Here is a 25,097-nt window from a genome sequence, read left to right as displayed (position 1 = left end):
GTTGAGATGTTCTTCATGGGAAAACAATTAATGGATTAAAAAAGGGTGTGCTAAGGTATGCTGGCGTTCTAAGGATGTCAGTCTGAACAATCACGCTGTGCAAATGGGATCACACCCAAATCTCCAGGGGTTCTACGTATGCATGATACGTAATGCTATTCACTGGTCTAGTATATAAAGACACGTGAAAGTGACCAGCTGCAGTGTCTCCATCAAGGAAAATCAATCAACAGCAATAACTTGTTCTCCATCATGAAGCTGATTCTTTCTCTGATTCTCCTCTGGACCATCTCCAGCACAGGTAATTCTGTCTATTTTTACAATGCTGCTACTATACTTAATCTACTAAAGGATTTAAACTTCTTACTTACTTACTTACTTACTGTATTTGTCTTTAATGATCTCCATAACAGAGTCATTAGATGTAACTGCTAGAAATAACTAAATAATAATATGAAAATTGCTTTCAAAGTGTATATAAAGTAGAATATTTACAACCATATAAATGGGTCACTTAGAGATTTTGACTCTAATACAACACGTATCCAACATAAGGTAAAAGCAAGTAATGATTTTGCACAAGAACAAAATAGCTTCCGCCCATGGAAGACTTTTGATTTGACATCTGTGAAAAAGGAATCATTTCATGAAGATATTTCTCTCCTGACTGCAGCCAGAGCTCTTCGATGTCTAACCTGCAGAGATCAGACATGTTCAAAGACGACATCCCAGCAATGTTCCTCAGAGACGATGATGTGTATAACATCCTTCATTCAAAGTAGGATTTATCTCTCGTGTCACATTTTTTTTTTAATTTTCTGTGAAAGCAAGTTCATGTACTGTGAAGTTGAACCAGTTACGAAACTTGAACTTTGTCTCTGTAGCAACTGTGTCTGGAACTCCGGAACAGCAAATCTACAAAGGATGTGCTCCATCCTCCCAGTGTCCAGGACCTCAGGCATTTTCAGTCAACTTCGGTGATTCATTTGCAGCGGTTACGTGCTGCGACAAAAATAACTGCAACAATAGAAATAAAGCTTGTGAGTACAGATGGATCAGATGCTTATTTAAGAGCAAATAATGACTGTAAACAAGAAACAACGGTTTTCATATGATATCACTGAAATTTTAATCCTTTAATATTTTCTCTGCTCTGTTGTTTCAGTCCAGGAGACTCAGGAATATAATGGCCTCCAGTGTAATTCTTGTAAAAACTCTGCATGCACGACACCATTAAGATGTAAAGGACTGCAGGACAGGTGCTTTCAGGCAACAGGTAAGTAAGTGGTTATTTTAAATACTATAGATTAACAAAAATGAAAATCATCACAATTTTCTCCATTTAAAAAAGTGATATATATATATGACATGGGGGAGAGGACAACAATTGTTTTGTCTAAGGATTTAATTAAGTTCTACTTACCAAATTACCTGATGTTAAATCTGTAACAACAGTAGTGTTGGCATGTATGTGACAGTGTGCTGTGGAGTGACTTGTCAAAACTAAACAAAACGAACAAAGCAAAAGTGGCCAGTTTACAACTGAAGAGCAGCAGCAATTACAGGTGGCATGTTGATTACTTCCCACTTCCTTCTAAATCTAGAAAGGCAGGAAGTCAGGAGGTTAAGGGCTGTCACAGTCATTACTCATGAACTAATGTATCTCCACAACCAAACACAACCTGCAGTAACATCTGATTGTAGACCTCTATATTTAAAGAAAAAAAACTCTCCTGGATCTCCTGAAATCTGTGAGTGAACAGACTTCATATGTTCCACTCTGCTTTTACTTCCACAGTGTCCAGTGGCTCCACCAGCTTTCCTGCTCTTGGCTGTGCATCTTCAAACCTCTGTGCAGCTGCTACCAGCCTGGGTTCAATACCTTTCATGGCAAAAGTTGGCTCCATCAGCAGTGGACCAACCTGTTGTGGAACCAGTTTGTGTAATACTGTCCCTACAACTGCTCCAGCAAACACAACAACTGCTGCGCCATCTGCAACAACAACTCCTCCAGCCACAACAACAACTGTTCCACCAACTACAACAACAACTGTTCCACCAACCTCGACAACAGCTGCACCAACCACAACAACTACAGCTGCACCAACTACAACCACAACTACAACTGCTGCACCAACTACAACATCACCGTCTACACCAACCACAACAACAACAACCGCTCCACCAACCACAACAACGACAACAACCGCTGAACCTAGCACAGCTACAACCACAACAACTGCTCCCAGTACAACTACAACAACTGCTGCACCAACCACAACTACAACAACTGCTGAACCAACCACAACTACAACCACAACTGTTGCACCAACTACAACAACAACAACAACTGCTGAACCAACCGCAACAACAACAACTGCTGCACCAACTACAACTGCCCCACCAACCACAAGTACAACAACAACCGCTGAACCAACCACAGCTACAACCACAACTGCTGCTCCAAGTATGACTACAACAACTGCTGCACCAACCACAACTACAACAACAACCGCTGAACCAACCACAACTACAACCACTACTGCTGCACCGACTACAACTACAACAAAAACCGCTGAACCTATCACAGCTACAACCACAACTGCTGCTCCAAGTACAACTACAACAACTGCTGCACCAACCACAACTATAACAACAACCGCTGAACCAACCACAACTACAACCACAACTGTTGCACCAACTACAACTACAACAAGAACTGCTGAACCAACCACAACCACAACAACTGCTGCACCAATTACAACTGCTCCACCAACAACAACAACTACAGCTGCACCAACCACAACTACAACTGCTGCACCAACTACAACACCTTCTCCACCAACTACAACAACAACAACCGCTGCAACAACTACAACAACAACAACTGAACCAACAACAACAAGAACTGCTGCACCAACCACAACCCTAACTGCTGCACCAACCACAACAACAACTGCTACACCAACCACAGCTACAACAACAACCGCTGAACCAGCAACAACCACAACAACTGCTGCACCAACTACAACAACTGCTCCACCAACCACAACTGCTGAACCAACTACAACTGCTGAACCAACCACAACAACAACTGCTGCACCAACTACAACAACTGCTCCACCAACCACAACAACGGCTGCACCAACCACAACAACTGCTGCACCAACCACAACCACAACAACAACCGCTGAACCAACCACAACAACAACCACAACTGCTGAACCAACCACAACCACAACAACAACTGCTGCACCAACTACAACAACTGCTCCACCAACCACAACAACAACTGCTGCACCAACCACAACAACTACTGCTGCACCAACCACAACCCCAACTGCTGAACCAACCACAACAACAACTGCTACACCAATCACAACTACAACAACAACTGCTGCACCAACTACAACAACTGCTCCACCAACCACAACAACAACTGGTGCACCAACCACAACAACTACTGCTGCACCAACCACAACCCCAACTGCTGCACCAACCACAACAACAACTGCTACACCAATCACAACTACAACAACAACTGCTGCACCAACTACAACAACTACTGCTGCACCAACTACAACAACACCTCGAGGTAATCCTGCTTGTTACAAATATTGCTATTATATTTAATCTATTATCGGACTTAAAATTATAAATTCAAAATGGAAAAACCACATGACTTTTGATTAACCAAAGCAAATATTCTGGATTGTATTTGTCTATATTAATCTCCATAACAGAAACTTTACTTATAACTGCTAGAAAAAGATAAGAATTGGAAAACAAAATGTATGTAAATAGTAATAATATGACTATGATGAATGAATGATGATGAATATGAATAATATGAAAATGACATTTAAAATCTATAAATAGTAGAATATTTAGAACCTTATAAATGGGCCATTCAGAGGGTTTCATTCTAATACAAGCTAAAGGTAAAACAAAAAACAAGAAAAAAGAAAGGCTTTTGTACAAGAATAAAATACTTTCTACCCACTGAAGATCTTTGATTTGATATTTGTGATAAAGAATTCATTTCATGGAAAGTTTTCTCTCCCGACTGCAGTCAAACCTCTTCGGTGTCAAACCTGCAGAGATCAGACATGTTCAAAGACAACATCCCAGCAATGTTCCTCAGAGACGATGTGTATAACAGCCTCCATTCTAGGTATGACTTATCTCTAGTGTCACCTTCTTCTATTTTCTGTAAAATAAAGTTCACGTACTGTCAAGTTAAACCAGTTAACAACCTGGACTTTGTCTCTGTAGGAACTTCATCTGGAGCTCCATTCACGCAAATCTACAAAGCATGTGCTCCATCCTCCCTGTGTCCAGCCACTGGACGTCAGACATTTTCATTCAACTTGGGTGGTTCAAGTGCACTTGTATCTGCTAGGTGCTGTGACAAAAACAACTGCAACAAAAAAACTCTACCTTGTGAGTACAGATGGACCAGATACTGAATTTTTAGTTTTTTTCATCGTATTTTGGAAATCTTAACCCTTTGATATTTTTTTTCGTTCTCTTGTTTCAGGTCCTACTACTCCGGCAGATAACAGCCTCAAGTGTAATTCTTGTACAACCTCTCAATGCACGACACCATTACAGTGTAAGGGGACGGAGGACACATGCTTTCAGGCAACATGTAAGTGGCTATTTTAAATTCTATAGATTAATGAAATCTGAATTACAAACAAATTACTTCTTTCAAGATTTGGAAAAAAGGAGGAGAGTAAGTAAGCACAAGCACAAAAAACAAATGTTCTCTGCACCCATTAATCTTCCAGGTGTTGCATACAAAACAGTAAAATGGAGTCTGACATGAAGACATTCATCAAAATATTTAATAAGTTGAAAGTAGCTTTAGAGATTTTAACCTGACAGTTCTTTAACTACAAAATAGTTAACTATTGTTAATCTACGTCAATAAACAAAAGAAACTTTGCATTATGATTTTGTTTTATAATTTGTCACTTAAAAGACACTTGAAAGCAGAGATTAGCTCTTCTCTCAAACTGAAAGCCAGTTTGACCTGTGTCAAAATCCACCTTCACAGTTGGATGCAGATGGAAGTGGTCATTAGTCATAAACTAATGTATCACTACACACAAAAACAACCTGCAGCCAGATGTGATGTTACACCACTGAATTTCATGAAAAGAACTTAGTGAAATCTGTGAGTCTAAAGCAACAGACTTCATATGTTCCACTCTGCTTTTACTTCCACAGTGTCCAATGGCTCCACCAGTTCTCCTGCTCTTGGCTGTGCATCTTCAAACCTCTGTGCAGCTGCTACCAGCCTGGGTTCAATACCTTTCATGGCAAAAGTTGGTTCCATCAGCAGTGGACCAACCTGTTGTGGAACCAGTTTCTGTAATACTGTCCCTACAACTGCTCCACCAACCACAACAACTGCTGCACCATCTACAACAACAACTCCTCCAACCACAACAACAACTTTTCCACCAACTACAACAACAACTGTTCCACCAACCTCGACAACAGCTGCACCAACCACAACCACAACATCTACAGCTGCACCAACTACAACCACAACTACAACTGCTGCACCAACTACAACATCACCGTCTCCACCAACCACAACAACAACAACCGCTGAACCAACCACAGCTACAACCACAACTGCTGCACCAAGTACAACTACAACAACAACTGCTGAACCAACCACAACCACAACAACAACTGCTGCACCAACTACAACTACAACTACAGCAACAACTGCTGAACCAACCACAACCACAACAACAACTGCTCCACCAACTACATCAACTGCTCCACCAACCACAACAACTACAGCTGCACCAACCACAACTACAACTGCTGCACCAACTACAACTGCTACACCAACAACAACCACAACAACAACTGCTGCACCAACTACCACAACTGCTCCACCAACCACAACTACAACAACTGCTGAACCAACCACAACTGCTGAATCAACCACAACAACTGCTGAATCAACCACAACAACTGCTCCACCAACCACAACTACAACAACAACTGCTGATCCAACCACAACTGCTGAACCAACCACAACAACAACTGCTGCACCAACTACAACAACTGCTCCACCAACCACAACAACTACACCTGCACCAACCAAAACTACAACTGCTGCACCAACTACAACAACTTCTCCACCAACCCCAACTACAACAACAACTGCTGAACCAACCCCAACAACAACTGCTGCACCAAATATAACAACTGCTCCACCAACCACAACAACTACAGCTGCACCAACCACAACAACAACTGCTGCACCAACTACAACAACACCTTCTCCACCAACCACAACCACAACAACCGCTGAACCAACCACAACAACTGCTCCACCAACCACAACTACAACAACAACTGCTGAACCAACCACAACTACAACCACAACTGCTGAACCAACTACAACTACAACAACAACTACTGAACCAACCACAACAACAACTGCTGCACCAACAACAACAACCGCTCCACCAACCACAACAACAACTGCACCAACCTCAACTACAACACCAACCGCTGAACCAACCACAACCACAACTACAACCACAACTGCTGCACCAAGTATAACTACAACAACAGCTGCAACAATCACAACTACAACAACAACTGCTGATCCAAACACAACCACGATAACGGCTGCACCAACCACAACAACTACTGCACCAACCACAACTACAACAACAACTGCTACACCAACCACAACTATAACAACACTCGCCGAACCAACAACAACCACAACAACAACTGCTGAACCAACTACAACAACTGCTCCACCAACCACAACCACAACAATTGCTGAACCAACCACAACTGCTGAACCAACCACAGCAACAACTGCTGCACCAACTACAACAACTGCTCCACCAACCACAACTACACCAACTGCACCAACTACAACAACACCTTCTTCACCAACCACAATTACAACCACAACTGCTGAACCAACCACAACTGCTGAATCAAACACAACAACTGCTGCACCAACTACAACAACACCTTCTCCACCAACCACAACCACAACAACCACTGAACCAACCACAACAACTGCTCCACCAACCACAACTACAACAACAACTGCTGAACCAACCACAACTACAACCACAACTGCTGAACCAACTACAACTACAACAACAACTACTGAACCAACCACAACAACAACTGCTGCACCAACAACAACAACCGCTCCACCAACCACAACAACAACTGCACCAACCTCAACTACAACACCAACCGCTGAACCAACCACAACCACAACTACAACCACAACTGCTGCACCAAGTATAACTACAACAACAGCTGCAACAATCACAACTACAACAACAACTGCTGATCCAAACACAACCACGATAACGGCTGCACCAACCACAACAACTACTGCACCAACCACAACTACAACAACAACTGCTACACCAACCACAACTATAACAACACTCGCCGAACCAACAACAACCACAACAACAACTGCTGAACCAACTACAACAACTGCTCCACCAACCACAACCACAACAATTGCTGAACCAACCACAACTGCTGAACCAACCACAGCAACAACTGCTGCACCAACTACAACAACTGCTCCACCAACCACAACTACACCAACTGCACCAACTACAACAACACCTTCTTCACCAACCACAATTACAACCACAACTGCTGAACCAACCACAACTGCTGAATCAAACACAACAACTGCTGCACCAACTACAACAACACCTTCTCCACCAACCACAACCACAACAACCACTGAACCAACCACAACAACTGCTCCACCAACCACAACTACAACAACAACTACTGAACCAACTACAACTACAACAACAACTGCTGAACCAACCACAACAACAACTGCTCCAGCAAGTACAACAACTGCTGCACCAACCACAACAACTACAGCTGCACCAACCACAACCACAACGTCTGCACCAACTACAACAACACCTTCTCCACCAACTACAACAACAACAACCGCTCCAACAACTGCACCAACTACAACAACAACTGCTGCACCAACCACAACAACAACTGCTGAATCAACCACAACTGCTGAACAAACCACAACAACAACTACCGCTCCACCAACCACAACAACAACTGCTCCAACAACCACAACTACAACAACAACCGCTGAAACAACCACAACTACAACCACAACTGCTGCACCAACTACAACAACTGCTGAACCAACCACAACAACAACAACAACTGCTCCACCAACTACATCAACTGCTCCACCAACCACAACAACTACAGCTGCACCAACCACAACAACAACTGCTGCACCAAGTACAACAACAGCTCCACCAACCACAAAAACAAATACTGCACCGACCCCAACTACAACAACAACCGCTGAACCAACCACAGCTACAACCACAACTGCTGCACCAAGTACAACCACAACAACAACTGCTGCACCAACCACAAGAACAACTCCTGCACCAACCACAAGAACAACTGCTGCACCAACCACAACAACTACTGCTGCACCAACTACAACAACTACTGCTGCACCAACTACAACAACACCTCGAGGTAATCCTGCTTGTTACAAACATTGCTACTATATTTAATCTATTATAGGACTTAAAATTATTAATTTAAAATGGAAAAACCACGTGACTTTTGATTAACCAAAGCAAATATTCTGGATTGTATTTGTCCATATTAATCTCCATAACAGAAACTTTACTTGTAACTGCTAGAAAAAGATAAGAATTGGAAAACAAAATGTATGTAAATAGTAATAATATGACTATGATGAATGAATGATGATGAATATGAATAATATGAAAATGACATTTAAAATCTATAAATAGTAGAATATTTAGAACCTTATAAATGGGCCATTCAGAGGGTTTCATTCTAATACAAGCTAAAGGTAAAACAAAAAACAAGAAAAAAGAAAGGCTTTTGTACAAGAATAAAATACTTTCTACCCACTGAAGATCTTTGATTTGATATTTGTGATGAAGAATTCATTTCATGGAAAGTTTTCTCTCCCGACTGCAGTCAAACCTCTTCGGTGTCAAACCTGCAGAGATCAGACATGTTCAAAGACAACATCCCAGCAATGTTCCTCAGAGACGATGTGTATAACAGCCTCCATTCTAGGTATGACTTATCTCTAGTGTCACCTTCTTCTATTTTCTGTAAAATAAAGTTCACGTACTGTCAAGTTAAACCAGTTAACAACCTGGACTTTGTCTCTGTAGGAACTTCATCTGGAGCTCCATTCACGCAAATCTACAAAGCATGTGCTCCGTCCTCCCTGTGTCCAGCCACTGGACGTCAGACATTTTCATTCAACTTGGGTGGTTCAAGTGCACTTGTATCTGCTAGGTGTTGTGACAAAAACAACTGCAACAAAAAAACTCTACCTTGTGAGTACAGATGGACCAGATACTGAATTTTTAGTTTTTTTCATCGTATTTTTGAAATCTTAACCCTTTGATATTTTTTTCCGTTCTCTTGTTTCAGGTCCTACTACTCCGGCAGATAACAGCCTCAAGTGTAATTCTTGTACAACCTCTCAATGCACGACACCATTACAGTGTAAGGGGACGGAGGATAGATGCTTTCAGGCAACAAGTAAGTGGCTATTTTAAATTCTATAGATTAATGAAATCTGAATTACAAACAAATTACTTCTTTCAAGATTTGGAAAAAAGGAGGAGAGTAAGTAAGCACAAGCACAAAAACAAATGTTTTCTGCACCCATTAATCTTCCAGGTGTTTGCATACAAAACAGTAAAATGGAGTCGACATGAAGACATTCATCAAAATATTTAATAAGTTGAAAGTAGCTTTAGAGATTTTATACCTGATCAGTTCTTTAACTACAAAATAGTTAACTATTGTTAATCTACGTCAATATAAAAAAGAAACTTTGCATTATGTTTGTGTTTTATAATTTGTCACTTACAAAACACTTGAAAGCAAGATTAGCTCTTCCTCACTGTCAGCCAGTTGGACTGTTCAAATTCATTCAACTTGGATGCGATTGAAGTGTCATTGTATTAACTAGATGCTGTGACAAACTAATCAACAAAAAACTAACCTTGCAAGCCAGATGTGATTTACCATGTTTTTCATGAATGAAACTTAGTTGAAATCTGTTAGTCTAATGCAATAACAGACTTCATATGATTCTTGCTTTTATTCCACATGTACAGTAATGCACAGATTTTAGCCTGCATCATTTTAAGAAGATGTTCCGCAATTCTTCAAGTTAACAAGGAGGAGTGTGCACAATGCTAACAGCATGTGTCTCTACCATTAATCTTCATGGCTACAAAAAGTTGGATCCATCATGCAAGGACTCATAACATTTTTGTTGTGTTTAATTTCCTGGTTTCTGTTAATACTTATAACTTGTTATCACTCAACTAACAAAAAACTTCAATGTTTGTTATATTTCACTTAAAAGACACTTAAACAAGATTACTCTTCCCCTAAGCCAGTTGACTGTGCAAATCACCTCACTTTATCACAAGACTGTCATATCAAACAATGTATCACACACAAACAACAACAGCCCAGTGGAGCACCACTGTATTCTGAAAAGAACTTAGTTGCACAATCTCGATCAAAGCAACAGACTTCATATGTTGCACCGCTTTACATTCCACATTCATAACTCACCATTCTCCTACACTTGCTCAACTTCAAACCCTGTGAGCCAACCACGGGTCAATACTTTCACAAATGTGTCCATCACAGTGGACCAACGTAACAGTCTAATACTGTCCTACAACGCACACCAACCAACAACAACTGCTGCACCAACTACAAAACTCCTCAACACACAACAACTTCCAACCAACTAACAACAACAACTGTCCACCAACCTACAACAACTGCTACCACCACAACCACAACACTACAGCTTGCACCAACCACAACTACAACTGCTGCACAACTACAATCACTTCTCCACCAACCACAACAACAACAACCGCTGACACCAACTACACACAACTGCTCACCAAGTACAACTACAACAACAACTGCTGAACCAACCAAACCCAACAACACTGCTGCACCACTACAACTAACTACAGCATCAACTAACCAACCAACAAACAAAACTGCTCACAACTAATAACTACCAACCACAAAACTACATCACCAACACAACTAAACTGCTGCATCATCACTGCTACCAACACACCAAACACAACTGCTGACAACACACAACTGCTCCACAACCACAACTGCAACAACTGCTGAACCAACCACAACTGCTGAATCAACCACAACTGCTGATCACACAACAACTGTACAACCACAACTACAACAACAACTGCTGATCCAACACACTGCTGACCAACCAAACAACAACTGCTGCACCAACTACAACAATGCTCACAACCACAACACTACACCTGCACCACAAACTACAACTGCTGCACCAACTACAACAACTGCTCACCACCCCAACTACAACAACAACTGCTGAACCAACTCCAACAACAACTGCTGCACCAAATATAACAACTGCTCCACCAACCACAACAACTACAGCTGCACCAACCACAACAACAACTGCTGCACCAACTACAACAACACCTTCTCCACCAACCACAACTACAACCACAACTGCTGAACCAACTACAACTACAACAACAACTACTGAACCAACTACAACTACAACAACAACTACTGAACCAACCACAACCACAACAACAACTGCTCCACCAAGTACAAAAACTGCTGCACCAACAACAACAACCGCTCCACCAACCACAACAACAACTGCACCAACCACAACTATAACAACAACTGCTCCACCAACCACAACTACAACAACAACTGCTGAACCAACCACAACTACAACCACAACTGCTGAACCAACTACAACTACAACAACAACTACTGAACCAACCACAACCACAACAACAACTGCTGCACCAACAACAACAACCGCTCCACCAACCACAACAACAACTGCACCAACCTCAACTACAACACCAACCGCTGAACCAACCACAACCACAACTACAACCACAACTCCTGCACCAAGTATAACTACAACAACAGCTGCAACAATCACAACTACAACAACAACTGCTGATCCAAACACAACCACGATAACGGCTGCACCAACCACAACAACTACTGCACCAACCACAACTACAACAACAACCGCTGAACCAACCACAACCACAACAACTGCTGCACCAACCACAACTACAACAACTGCTGAACCAACCACAACAACAACTGCTGCACAAACTACAACAAATGCTCCACCAACCACAACTACAACAACTGCTGAACCAACCACAACTGCTGCACCAACCACAACAACAACTGCTACACCAACAACAACCACAACAACAACTGCTGCACCAACTACCACAACTGCTCCACCAACCACAACTACAACAACTCCTGAACCAACCACAACTGCTGAATCAACAACAACAACTGCTGATCCAACCACAACTGCTGAACCAACCACAAAAACTGCTGCACCAACTACAACAACTGCTCCACCAACCACAACAACTACACCTGCACCAACCAAAACTACAACTGCTGCACCAACTACAACAACTGCTCCACCAACCCCAACTACAACAACTGCACCAACTACAACAACACCTCCTCCACCAACCACAACTACAACAACAACTGCTGAACCAACCCCAATAACAACTGCTGCACCAACTATAACAACTGCTCCACCAACCACAACAACTACAGCTGCACCAACCATAACTACAACTGCTGCATCAACTACAACAACACCTTCTCCACCAACCACAACCACAACAACCGCTGAACCAACTACAACAACTGCTCCACCAACCATATCTACAACAACGATTGCTGAACCAACTACAACTACAACAACAACTGCTGAACCAACCACAACCACAACAACAACTGCTCCACCAAGTACAACAACTGCTGCACCAACCACAACAACTACAGCTGCACCAACCACAACCACAACTGCTGCACCAACTACAACAACACCTTCTCCACCAACCACATCAACAACAACCACTCCAACAAATGCACCAACTACAACAACAACTGCTGCACCAACCACAACCCTAACAACTGCACCAACCCCAACTACAACACCAACCGCTGAACCAACCACAACCACAATTACAACCACAACTGCTGCACCAAGTATAACTACAACAACTGCTGCAACAACCACAACTACAACAACAACTGCTGATCCAACCACAACCACGATAACGGCTGCACCAACCACAACAACTGCTCCACCATCCACAACTACAATCACAACTGCTGCACCAACTACAACTACAACAACAACTGCTGAACCAATTACAACCACAACAACAACTGCTGCACCAACTACAACAACTGGTCCACCAACCACAACAACAACTGCTGCACCAACCACAACTACAACAACAACCGCTGAACCAACCACAACCACAACAACTGCTGCACCAACCACAACTACAACAAATGCTCCACCAACCACAACTACAACAACAACTGCTGAACCAACAACAACTGCTGAACCAACCACAACAACAACTGCTGCACCAACTACAACTGCTCCACCAACCAAAACAACTACACCTGCACCAATCACATCTACAACTGCTGCACCAACTACAACAACAACTTCTCCACCAACTACAACAACAGCTGAACCAACCACAACCACAACAACCGCTGAACCAAATACAACAACTGCTCCACCAACCACAACTACAACAACAACTGCTGAACCAATCATAACTACAACCACAACTGCTGCTCACCAACTACAACTACAACAACAACTGCTGCACCAACCACAACTACAACTGCTGCACCAACTACAACAACACCTTCTACACCTTCTACAACAACAACAACCGCTCCAACAACTACAACAACAATTACACCAACCACAACTGCTGCACCAACCACAACTACAACAACAACCGCTGCACCAACCACAACTAATACAGCTGCATCAACCACAACCACAACTACACCTGCTGCAACAACTACAACAACTTCTCCACCAACTACAACAACAACAACCACTCCACCAACTACAACACCAACTGCTGCACCAACTATAACAACAACTGCAGCACCAACAACTGCTGATCCAACCACAACAACAACCGCTGCACCAACTATGTCAATAAGTGCTGCACCAACCACAACAATAACTGGTGCACCAACCACAACAACTACTGCTCCTCCAACCACAACAACAACCACTGCACCAACTCCTTCAACTGATGCAGTAATTGCAACAACAAGTACTGCATCAACTACAACAACAACCCCTCCACCAACCACCACAACAACTGGTTCACCGACCACTACAACAAGTGCTGCGCCAATTACAACAACAACTGCTGAACCAACCACAACAACAACTGCTGAACCAACCACAACAACAACTGCTGCACTAACTCCAACCACAACTGATACACCGATAACAACCACAATGACTGCTACACCAAGTAAAACTTCCACTCCAACCACAACTGATGCTGCAACCATAACAACAACTGCTTCAACCACTACAAGTGATCTTCCAGGCACAACAACCACCGCTTGGACAACAACAACTGCTGCTACAACCACAACTGCTTCAACTACAACTGATCCTCCAACCACAACAACCACTGCTTGGACAACAACAACTGCAATCACAACTGCTGCACCAACTACAACTACAACAACAACTGCTGAACCAATTACAACCACAACAACAACTGCTGCACCAACTACAACAACTGGTCCACCAACCACAACAACAACTGCTGCAACAACAACCGCTGAACCAACCACAACCACAACAACTGCTGCACCAACCACAACTACAACAAATGCTCCACCAACCACAACTACAACAACAACTGCTGAACCAACAACAACTGCTGAACCAACCACAACAACAACTGCTGCACCAACTACAACTGCTCCACCAACCAAAACAACTACACCTGCACCAATCACATCTACAACTGCTGCACCAACTACAACAACAACTTCTCCACCAACTACAACAACAGCTGAACCAACCACAACCACAACAACCGCTGAACCAAATACAACAACTGCTCCACCAACCACAACTACAACAACAACTGCTGAACCAATCATAACTACAACCACAACTGCTGCACCAACTACAACTACAACAACAACTGCTGCACCAACCACAACTACAACTGCTGCACCAACTACAACAACACCTTCTACACCTTCTACAACAACAACAACCGCTCCAACAATTACAACAACAATTACACCAACCACAACTGCTGCACCAACCACAACTACAACAACAACCGCTGCACCAACCACAACTAATACAGCTGCATCAACCACAACCACAACTACACCTGCTGCAACAACTACAACAACTTCTCCACCAACTACAACAACAACAACCACTCCACCAACTACAACACCAGCTGCTGCACCAACTATAACAACAACTGCAGCACCAACAACTGCTGATCCAACCACAACAACAACCGCTGCACCAACTATGTCAATAAGTGCTGCACCAACCACAACAATAACTGGTGCACCAACCACAACAACTACTGCTCCTCCAACCACAACAACAACCACTGCACCAACTCCTTCAACTGATGCAGTAATTACAACAACAAGTACTGCATCAACTACAACAACAACCCCTCCACCAACCACCACAACAACTGGTCCACCGACCACTACAACAAGTGCTGCGCCAATTACAACAACAACTGCTGAACCAACCACAACAACAACTGCTGAACCAACCACAACAACAACTGCTGCACTAACTCCAACCACAACTGATACACCGATAACAACCACAATGACTGCTACACCAAGTAAAACTTCCACTCCAACCACAACTGATGCTGCAACCATAACAACAACTGCTTCAACCACTACAAGTGATCTTCCAGGCACAACAACCACCGCTTGGACAACAACAACTGCTGCTACAACCACAACTGCTTCAACTACAACTGATCCTCCAACCACAACAACCACTGCTTGGACAACAACAACTGCTACTCCAACAACAACTGCTTGGACAACAACAACTGCTACTCCATCCACAACAACCACTGCTTGGACAACAACAACTGCTACTCCAACCGCAACTGCTTCACCAACTACAACAACTACTGCTAGACCAACTACAACAACAACCACTGCTGCACCAACTACTACAACGACAACCAGTGATGCCGGCTCTGTCAGACTCAATATGATGCATCTACTCATTGCGCCCCTTATCCTTTTCATTTATTAGAACAACAACAAAAAAAACTTTTTGCTTTCTTACTTTCTTGCTTTTTCCCACCCGCCACACATATACATATACCTGGATTTGTTTTCCGATTTTGAAGTGAAAATGTGACATATACCTGGGATGTAAAAATAGTTAATGATATTATTTATTTAATTAAAGTAACAATGTAGAGGTGTAATATTTATTTTACAAATTGCCATGTATGAATGAGATGTGTTCTTACTTAATGAGTTATAGTAATGCTCTGATGATGCTGAATTAAATAGCCTACAGCACAAGTGATATTCACAATGTTGTATTTATGTTGTATGTCGTCGTTTGTATTTATTTTATTTAGTACAATACATGATACACAATGCAAATATATCCAATATGGGACAATAAAATCTGTAATCCTCTCAGATTCGACAGTTTCGTGTTTGGTTTATGTTTATCTTTTCTGTCCTTTATTTGCATACTTAAAGACATCTTTACTATCATCGAGGGCAATAAAAGTGTAATAACAACATGTGTTCTTGGTCATTAGTTTTAAAAGATAAAAGCTGTGTCAAGGATGTTTTTTGGTGTACTGGACGTGAGGGAAAATCAGAATCAGAATACTTTATTAGCCCTTCAAGGAATGGATGATGATCACCACATTCAGAGGATGTGAGAATTGGGGTGAGGGGAAGCTTCTGCTTGGTAGAAAGTTGCTCCCTGTTGTAAAAGACATAAGACGAAGAAAAGAAAAGGGAATAATGGGAGGGTGTGGGTAGAGACATTTTGCTCAAAATGATCAAGACTTCTAATATGATTTGTCTTTGTATCACATTTAAACCATAAAACCTGCAGTTTAGAGGTTTTTAGTGCCACTGCTTAGGCATACACTATTGAATTTGTGTCACATTATGGAATATTTTGCATTGTTAAAATTGCTGTTGTAATCATATACAACTGGAAGTTTCCAGTCTAGTTTAGTAACAATTTGGCATGAGCTGCACAGATTTTACATTTACTCTCAAACACACCTTTGTTAGCTATTCATTCCTTTGAAAATGCCAACAGCATTTTATAATAGTTGGCCAAGGTGGAACACCTTTAGGGTACCAGTGTAAGTCGTCATGGGTGAGGGGATACAGTAACAGCAACTATTTCCACCAGTTAATGAACTACAGCTATTTTCAACATTCAGGATGAAGAGAAACAAGAAGCACCTGAACAGTAATCTGCAGCATAGAACAATTATGAGGAAGGAAGTTCATTTACTTTCCTTACTTGCCCATTTTCCACCCTCTCAAGACAAGCAAGATGTCAGCTCAGGTTTTAATCACCTGGAATGTAGCCAACGAGGAAGGTGAGATATTTTGTAACTGACAATTATCTTCAGAGACTCAGCTGTTATCAAAGCAAAAGGAGGCAACTCTACAGAATCTATATTTTCAAACTAAATTGTGCATATATTTTACTGTATAGTTCTGTCATTTTTATTATTGTTCTAGAGAAAAGATAAAAGTAAATGTAAATGAAATATCCTCTCCAAATCCAAAAAGTTTAATGTGCCCCATTCAGACTTAAGTGTGTGTGTGTGTATGTGTGTGTGTGTGTGTGTGTGTTCTCAAGGCCAAATACAGACCCCATCTTTACCACAACAACAGAAAGACCAAATTAGACTTTGCAATTCTAAATAAAAATGTAGCTGTGACTGACATGAACCAGAGTAAAATTGAGAAAAGAACGTTTACTGGGAAAACTTGGAATCATTTACAATTTGGAGCATTCAACATGTGAAAAAAATAAAAAATAAAAAAAATACAATGGACTCAACGTGATGCATTTCACTTTGTGAAGATCACGATAAAAAACAAAACAAAACAAACAAATAAACCACCTGCACCTCCATTTGGGGAACCTGAGTTATTAAATTAACACCTCAACGACGCCTTCTGGGTTCTGAGTCGCAGACTAAAACTGAATATCTAGTATGCCAATTACCACCCAAGTCACGGTACTGTGCCAAAGAGAGCAGACACGGGAGTTGCTGTGAAATGCGGAGATAACGCAAAGCAGTGGCAACAACAACAACAACAACAACAAGACCGGCACAAAGGCAAAAATGTTTTGCGCTCTTTGTGGAACGAGGAAACTTTGGAGAGTTTAGTGAACGTTAAAGGTGGACATCATATTTTTATATTTGGATAAGTGTGTGACTGTAGTTTAGTAACAAGTTGGCGTGAGCTGATTTTATCTCACTCTCAAACACACCTTCGTTAGCTATTCATTCTCTTGAACGACAACATTTTATAGTAGTTGTCCAAGGTGGAGCACCTTCAGGGTACCAATATAAGTCATCATGGGGAGGTGATACAGTAACAGTAACTACGGCCACCAGTGATTAAACTACACATATTTTCAACATTCCAGATGAAGAGAAACAAGAAGCACCTGAACAGTAATCTGTTGCATTGAACAATTATGAGGAAGGACATTCCCTTACACTGTACGTCCTTCATTCCCCACCCTCTCAATACAATGAGCTACTTCACTCAATCAGTGTAATTATCTCTGTTTGATGTAAGATGTCAGCTCAGGTTCAACCAGCTGGGATGGAGCCAAAGAGGAAGGTGAGATATTATATAACTGTCAATCAACTTCAAAGACACTCTAACAGACATAGTGTATAAAGAGAATAAAGTGCCGATGGATAATAATAATAATGATAATAAAGGCCAAAACAAGCTTAGGGTTTCATTTTTATATTCCAAGAAATAAACACCCACTTGTTGCAGTGAAATGTGTGTCTAGTCAGGAGTCAAGTGTTTCCCAAGAACAGTACTAGAAGTATTAGAAGCATCACAGCGTTTTGCAGGTGAAAGCATTTGGATATTTATTTAGAATTGAAGAAACCAACCTGAGATGAATGCAGTTACACAAGATGGTGGCTGGACAATGAAAAGCTGTCATCAAAGGAAAAGGAGCTACTCCTAAAGAATCTATATTTTCAATCTAAATTGTGCACATGTTTTACTGTATAGTTCTATCATTTTTATTATTGTTGTGCAAAGTGCATAAAAGTAAATTTAAATGAAATATCCTCTCCAAATTCAAAAAGTCAAAAAGTTTGATGTGTCTCCCATTCTACCTTTAGACTTTAGTGTGGGGATGAACCATACACGAAGAACGTTGCATTCTGTACATAGGTAGGCGTGTGCAATAATGCATGAAAAACACATGCTTTATTGTTAATGTCCTGCTGCCGAGGTAAAAACAGCACCAGTACCATGCATTAAGTAACAGTAGGTGTGGTGAGCGAGGGTAAACAGCATTAAACTATCACAACCGGCACCAATTGAGAGAAGATGTCTTTTAAACATTTCTACAGGTGCTTTAGAAGACTGTTTACAGTTAAAGTTCCATAAGGTGCAGATAAGATGAAGTTTGACCTTTGAGCAAAAAAAAAAAAAAAAAAAAAAAGAAAGAAAAGAAAGCAAATCTACGGAACGTATATACATGATGGAGTGAATTCTACAGAATATAACTGTTCATCACGATGAAGTGGGTTCTATCTCTGAGCGTCCTCTTGACTCTTTCCAACACAGGTAACAACAACTTTTATTAAAATACAGCATTAGTACATACTGACTTAGATTTAACTCCATTGTCATTGTGTGCGGGTACCAGGCTGACTGAGGAGTTGACCAGTGGTAGCGTCTGAATAGACAAAGATAAATACCAGTATATAATGTAGAATTAAGTATATTCATTATTGACCAAGTTACCCTATTCATGAACATCTTTACTGATAAAATTGTAAGAATCAGAGAAAAAATTCAAGACAGTGGTCAAAGATGTAAGTACAGTGGCATTAGAAACTTTTGTAGGATCTAGTCAATATTTGGATTCCTTTTCTCCAATAGATCTTTCTGTTCTCACTTCAGTTATCACAGCATCTAAACCATCAACTTATCTTCTAGATCCCATTCCAACTAAATTGTCTAAGGAGTTTTTTCCATTAATTCATATTAAACCATATTTATTTATCTTTATTAACAGGATATTTGCTTCAGGCTTTTAAACTTTTAAAAGGTGTAATTACACTTTTTCTTAAAAAACCTACTCTTGACCCCGATATTTAAGCCAACTATAGACCAATTTCCAACCTTCCTTTTATCGCTAGAAATTTCTAGAAAAGGTTGTTGCTAATCAGTTGTGTGACCATTTAATCAGAAAGGGTTTGTTTGAAGTGTTTCAGTCAGGTTTTAGAGTTCATCGTAGTACAGAAATGGCTCTAATTAAAGTTACCAATGATCTCCACATGGCCTCAGATTACTCTACACTAGATCTTAGTGCTGCATTTGACATTATTGATCACAGTAATTAACTACTTGACTTGAAAGTGTGATCACAAAAGGAACCACATTGGACTGGTTTGAATCCTATCTGTCAGACAGATCCCAGTTTGTCCATGTAAACAATGATTGTTCTACTTATACAAGCTATGGAGTTCCTCGGGGTTCTGTGTTACGACCAATACTCTTCAAATTATGCATACTTCCCTTAGGCAATAGTATCAGGAAACATGGCATAAACTTTCATTGCTATGCAGATGACACCCAGATATATTTATCCATGAAACCAGATGAAAGTAATCAGCCGGTTAACCTCCAAGCATGACTTAAAGACAGAAAAGCTTGGATGACCTGTAATTTTCTACTTTTAAACTCAAACACAGACTGAGACTCAGAGATTCATTATCTGACCACTTAGTGATTTTGGATTGCGTTACCGTGGCCTCCAGTACTACTGTGAAAAACCTTGTTGTTATAAGTGAATTATTAAGTGTATTAGTGTAATAGTATTAAGTGACCAAGATTGCCTCCTTTCATCTGCGTAATATCGGCATAATTGTGTAGAGGCTCCTTTTTGATAAAGCTTTTTGATAAAGCTTACATTTAGGGCTGGACTGAGCCATCCCTTATGATGTAATGAGCACATGTCCTCTACTTTCTTCTTTCTGATACCAAGTTCCTATTCCTTACCTTCTTTTCTCTGGCCTCCAGCTCCCGGCTCCTAATTTCTAATCTAATTTCTTGTCTATTACTAGTCATGCAATTCTGTGCTCCTACTATATAGCATGTATATTCCTCCATTTTGGAAGCTCCAGGGATTTGGGAATCCTGATGTGAACTGCTCACCTTTTTTATCGATCATGGCACACATTTTCCAGCCTGCACTGAGTTTGTATACCTTACAAAAGGGACAAAGTTGCAATGTACAAAACAACGCTAACATCGTGCTGAAACTGATGTAGAAAATCAACGTCGACTCCCTCCACCCACACCGTATTTTTACTCCAATTATAACATTGAGAAGGAACAATTCTAATTTTCTATTGTTGAACATTGTGAATTTTCAGCCTAATACTGTCATGGTTCTGTCTTTTATTTTGTGATCATGATTTTGAGTTTCCTGTTTTTTAACATTTTTTTATGGTTTTGTAACGTCCTGTCTCTCGTGCCTTGTGTTCCTGTCATGATGTCTTTCTGCGTCTTGTTTTGTGTTTCCTGTTTTATTTTGTTAAGTTTCTGGATTTCCCATCTCTTGATCCTCCTTGGTGTTCATTGTTTTTTGACATCTCCTGGTTTAATTGCCCTCATTAGTTGCATCTGTGTCTTGTCATCCCTGTGCCCTCTTTTGTATATATATAGCCCTGCCTTCCCTTTGTTCCCTGGCGTGTTGTTGATGTTGTTTCCTGGTGTGTTCCTTGTTGATTTTTTCCCTTTTTGCCATGTTTTTGATTCTGTTGTATTTTGGATTTACCTGCCCTCTGCAACACCTTGTGTTTCCCCTTTGTTTTCATTAAATACCTCTTTTTCCCCAGGATTCCCTGCCTAACCATTTGTCCTGCATTTGGTTGCTCACCTCCAAACCAACACTAATCGAACAAATAGATCCTTGAAACCCCTGAACACTTCACAGCATTTAACATTTGAGAACCAATGATAAATTCAATCATTGTATTCAGTCGCAGCTGAGGCTCTTCGGTGTCAAACCTGCACAGATGAGACATGTTCAAGCACAGTACTCTAAACATGTTCCTCAGAGATGATGTGTTTAACAGCCTCCATTCAAGGTAGGATCTCTACTATCTCTGGTGTCACCTTTTTATTTTCTGTGAAATCCAGTTCATGTACTTTAAAGTTTACACTGTTCATCACCTGGATTTTAAATCTGTAGAAACATCATCATCTGGAACTCCAGTACAGCAAATCTACAAAGCATGTGCTCCGTCCTCCCACTGTCCAGCCACAGGACCTCAGACATTTTCAGTCAACTTGGGTGGTTCAAGTGCACTAGTAAATGCTATGTGCTGCAAAACAGATGACTGTAACACAGAAACTCTAGCTTGTGAGTACAGATGGATCAGATGCTGATTTCAGAGGAGATAATGATAGTGAATAAGAAACCAACCATAAAGAAATTTCATACTATTTTACATCTTAATCCTTCAATTGTTTTTGTTCTCTTGTTTCAGTCCCAACTGAAGTAACAGCCTCAAGTGTAATTCTTGTACAACCTCTCAATGCAACAACATTACAGTGTAAGGGGATGGAGGATAGATGCTTTCACTGGTAAGGCTTCACTTTAAGTTGCTGAGCAAAGAATATGTATTTTTTAAGGTTTATAGAGTTAATGCCTTGAAAACATGATAACAATGGATACTGGATAAATCTGCTTATTATTTTCTCAATAACTAGTAATACTAGTGACCAGTGGCTCCACCAGTTTTCCTGCTTTTGGCTGTGCATCTTCAAACCTCTGTGCAGCTGCTACCAGCCTGGGTTCAATACCTTTCATGACAAATGTTGGCTCCATCAGCAGTGGACCGACCTGTTGTGGAACCAATTTATGCAATACTGCCACAAGAACTGCTGCCCTAACTACAACATCTGCTCCAGCCATGACAACTGCCACTACTACAACGACTGATGTCATAACCACCACATCTGCACCAATCACAAAAACTGCAATCCCAATCACAACAACATCAACATCAACATCAACGATAACATGTGCTCCAAACACAACAACAACCAGCATCCCAACCACACTGAACCCTGCAACTACGACACCAACTGCTGCCATAATTACAACAACTTCTGCTCCAAGGACAGCAAACACTGCCCCAACTACAAAAACTGCAAGTACTACATCAACACTGACCACAACTGTACCAGCTACAACTACTAAACTGACTACAGCAACTACTGAACCAACCACGTCAACAACTTCTACAGCAACTACAACAACAGCTGCAAGTACCACAACATCTTCTACCACGACTGCAACAGCTACTGCGCCGAGTGCTGCACCAACTACAACAACTGCTAACCAAAATACGACAACAACAACTAGTACCCCAATTACTACAACCACCGGTGCACCAAATACAACAACAGCAGCTAGTGCAACAGCTCCAACTAATACTGGACCAGCTACAGCAACTGTGAGCCAAACTACTACAACAACAACTACAAACCCAATTAGAGCAACAACGAGTGTTCCAAAAACAACATCGGCAGCGACTACGACAGGTGATGCCACAACTACAACAACTAGTGCACCAACTTAAACAACGTCTGCATATACCACAACAACTGCTGTAATGACTGCAACTACCACTGGACCAGCTACAACTGCTAGCCAAATGACTGCAACAACTGGTGCACCAAATACAAAACTACAGCTACCACAACAGCTAATGCCACAACTACAACAACTAGTGCACCAACCTCAACATCGCCTACAGCTCCCACAACAACTGCTGCCAGGACTGCAGCAACTGCTACAACAGACGGGGCCCCATCTACAGCAACGTCAGTCACCACAACAGTTGACGCCATAAATACAACAACTTCTGCACCAGCTACAATAACTGTTGACCCAACCACATCAACCACCGATGGCATAGCTACAACCACAGCAGCCATAACTACTAAACTGAATACATCATCTACTGAACCAACCACATCAACAACCAAAATATGACAACAACTAGTACCCCAATTACTACAACCGCCGCAACCGCAACCACAACTACTTCTACAACAACTAGTGCACCAACTGCAACATCGCCTGCAGCTGCCACAACAACTGCTGCCACGACTGCAATTACTGCTAACCCAATTACAACAACAACTAGTGCCACAACTACTACAACAGTTGATGCAACAGCTACAACTACTACCAGCCCAACTACGACAACAGGCGGTGCCCCATCTACAGCAACTGGAGCTACCACAACAGTTGATGCCATGACTACAACAACTAGTGCACCAACTTCAACATCAGCTGCAGCGATCACAACAGTTAATGCCATAAATACAACAACTAGTGCACTAGGTACAGTAACTGTTAAACCAACCACATCAGCAGCCAATGGCCTAGCTTCAACAGCTGCAGCCACAACTACTACACTGTTTACAACAACTACTGAACCAACCACATCAACAACTTCTGCACCAACTACAACAACAGCTGGAGTTACCACAACAACTGCTGCCATGACTGCAACAACTGCTAACCCAATTACAGCAACAACTAGTGCCACAACTACTACAACAACCTGTGCCCCAAATACAACAACTGCAGCTATCACAACAGCTAATGCCTCTACTACAAAAACTACTGCTCCAGCTACAACTGCTAACTTGACCACAACTGATGCCCTAGCTACAACATCTGTGCCAACTACAATGATTTCATCTGCAACTACTACATCCTCTTCCTCGACTAGTGCAACTCCAACAACAACAACTACACATCC

At 41.4% G+C, this 25,097-nt stretch overlaps 1 protein-coding gene and 1 pseudogene across 1 annotated transcript; both read left to right on the top strand.

Annotated features, from left to right (window-relative positions):
* Positions 1-3,069: 3,069 nt before the first annotated feature.
* Positions 3,070-9,529, top strand: LOC125009203 (mucin-5AC-like; the record flags this gene model as incomplete). Its single annotated transcript, XM_047586933.1, has 7 exons — positions 3,070-3,534; positions 5,673-5,898; positions 6,100-6,529; positions 6,995-7,148; positions 7,737-8,562; positions 9,021-9,141; positions 9,508-9,529. Coding segments are annotated over 7 exons (2,244 nt in total), but the record flags the coding sequence as incomplete, so codon positions are not given.
* Positions 9,530-11,618: 2,089 nt separating this feature from the next.
* LOC125009201 lies at positions 11,619-22,820 on the top strand (annotated as a pseudogene).
* The last annotated feature ends 2,277 nt before the right edge of the window (positions 22,821-25,097 follow it).

The sequence above is a fragment of the Mugil cephalus genome, chromosome 6, assembly GCF_022458985.1.
Source record: "Mugil cephalus isolate CIBA_MC_2020 chromosome 6, CIBA_Mcephalus_1.1, whole genome shotgun sequence".
NCBI lineage: Eukaryota > Metazoa > Chordata > Actinopteri > Mugiliformes > Mugilidae > Mugil > Mugil cephalus.
The sequence above is the reverse complement of the archived record's forward strand: the minus strand, read 5'-3'. Positions and strand labels throughout refer to the sequence as shown.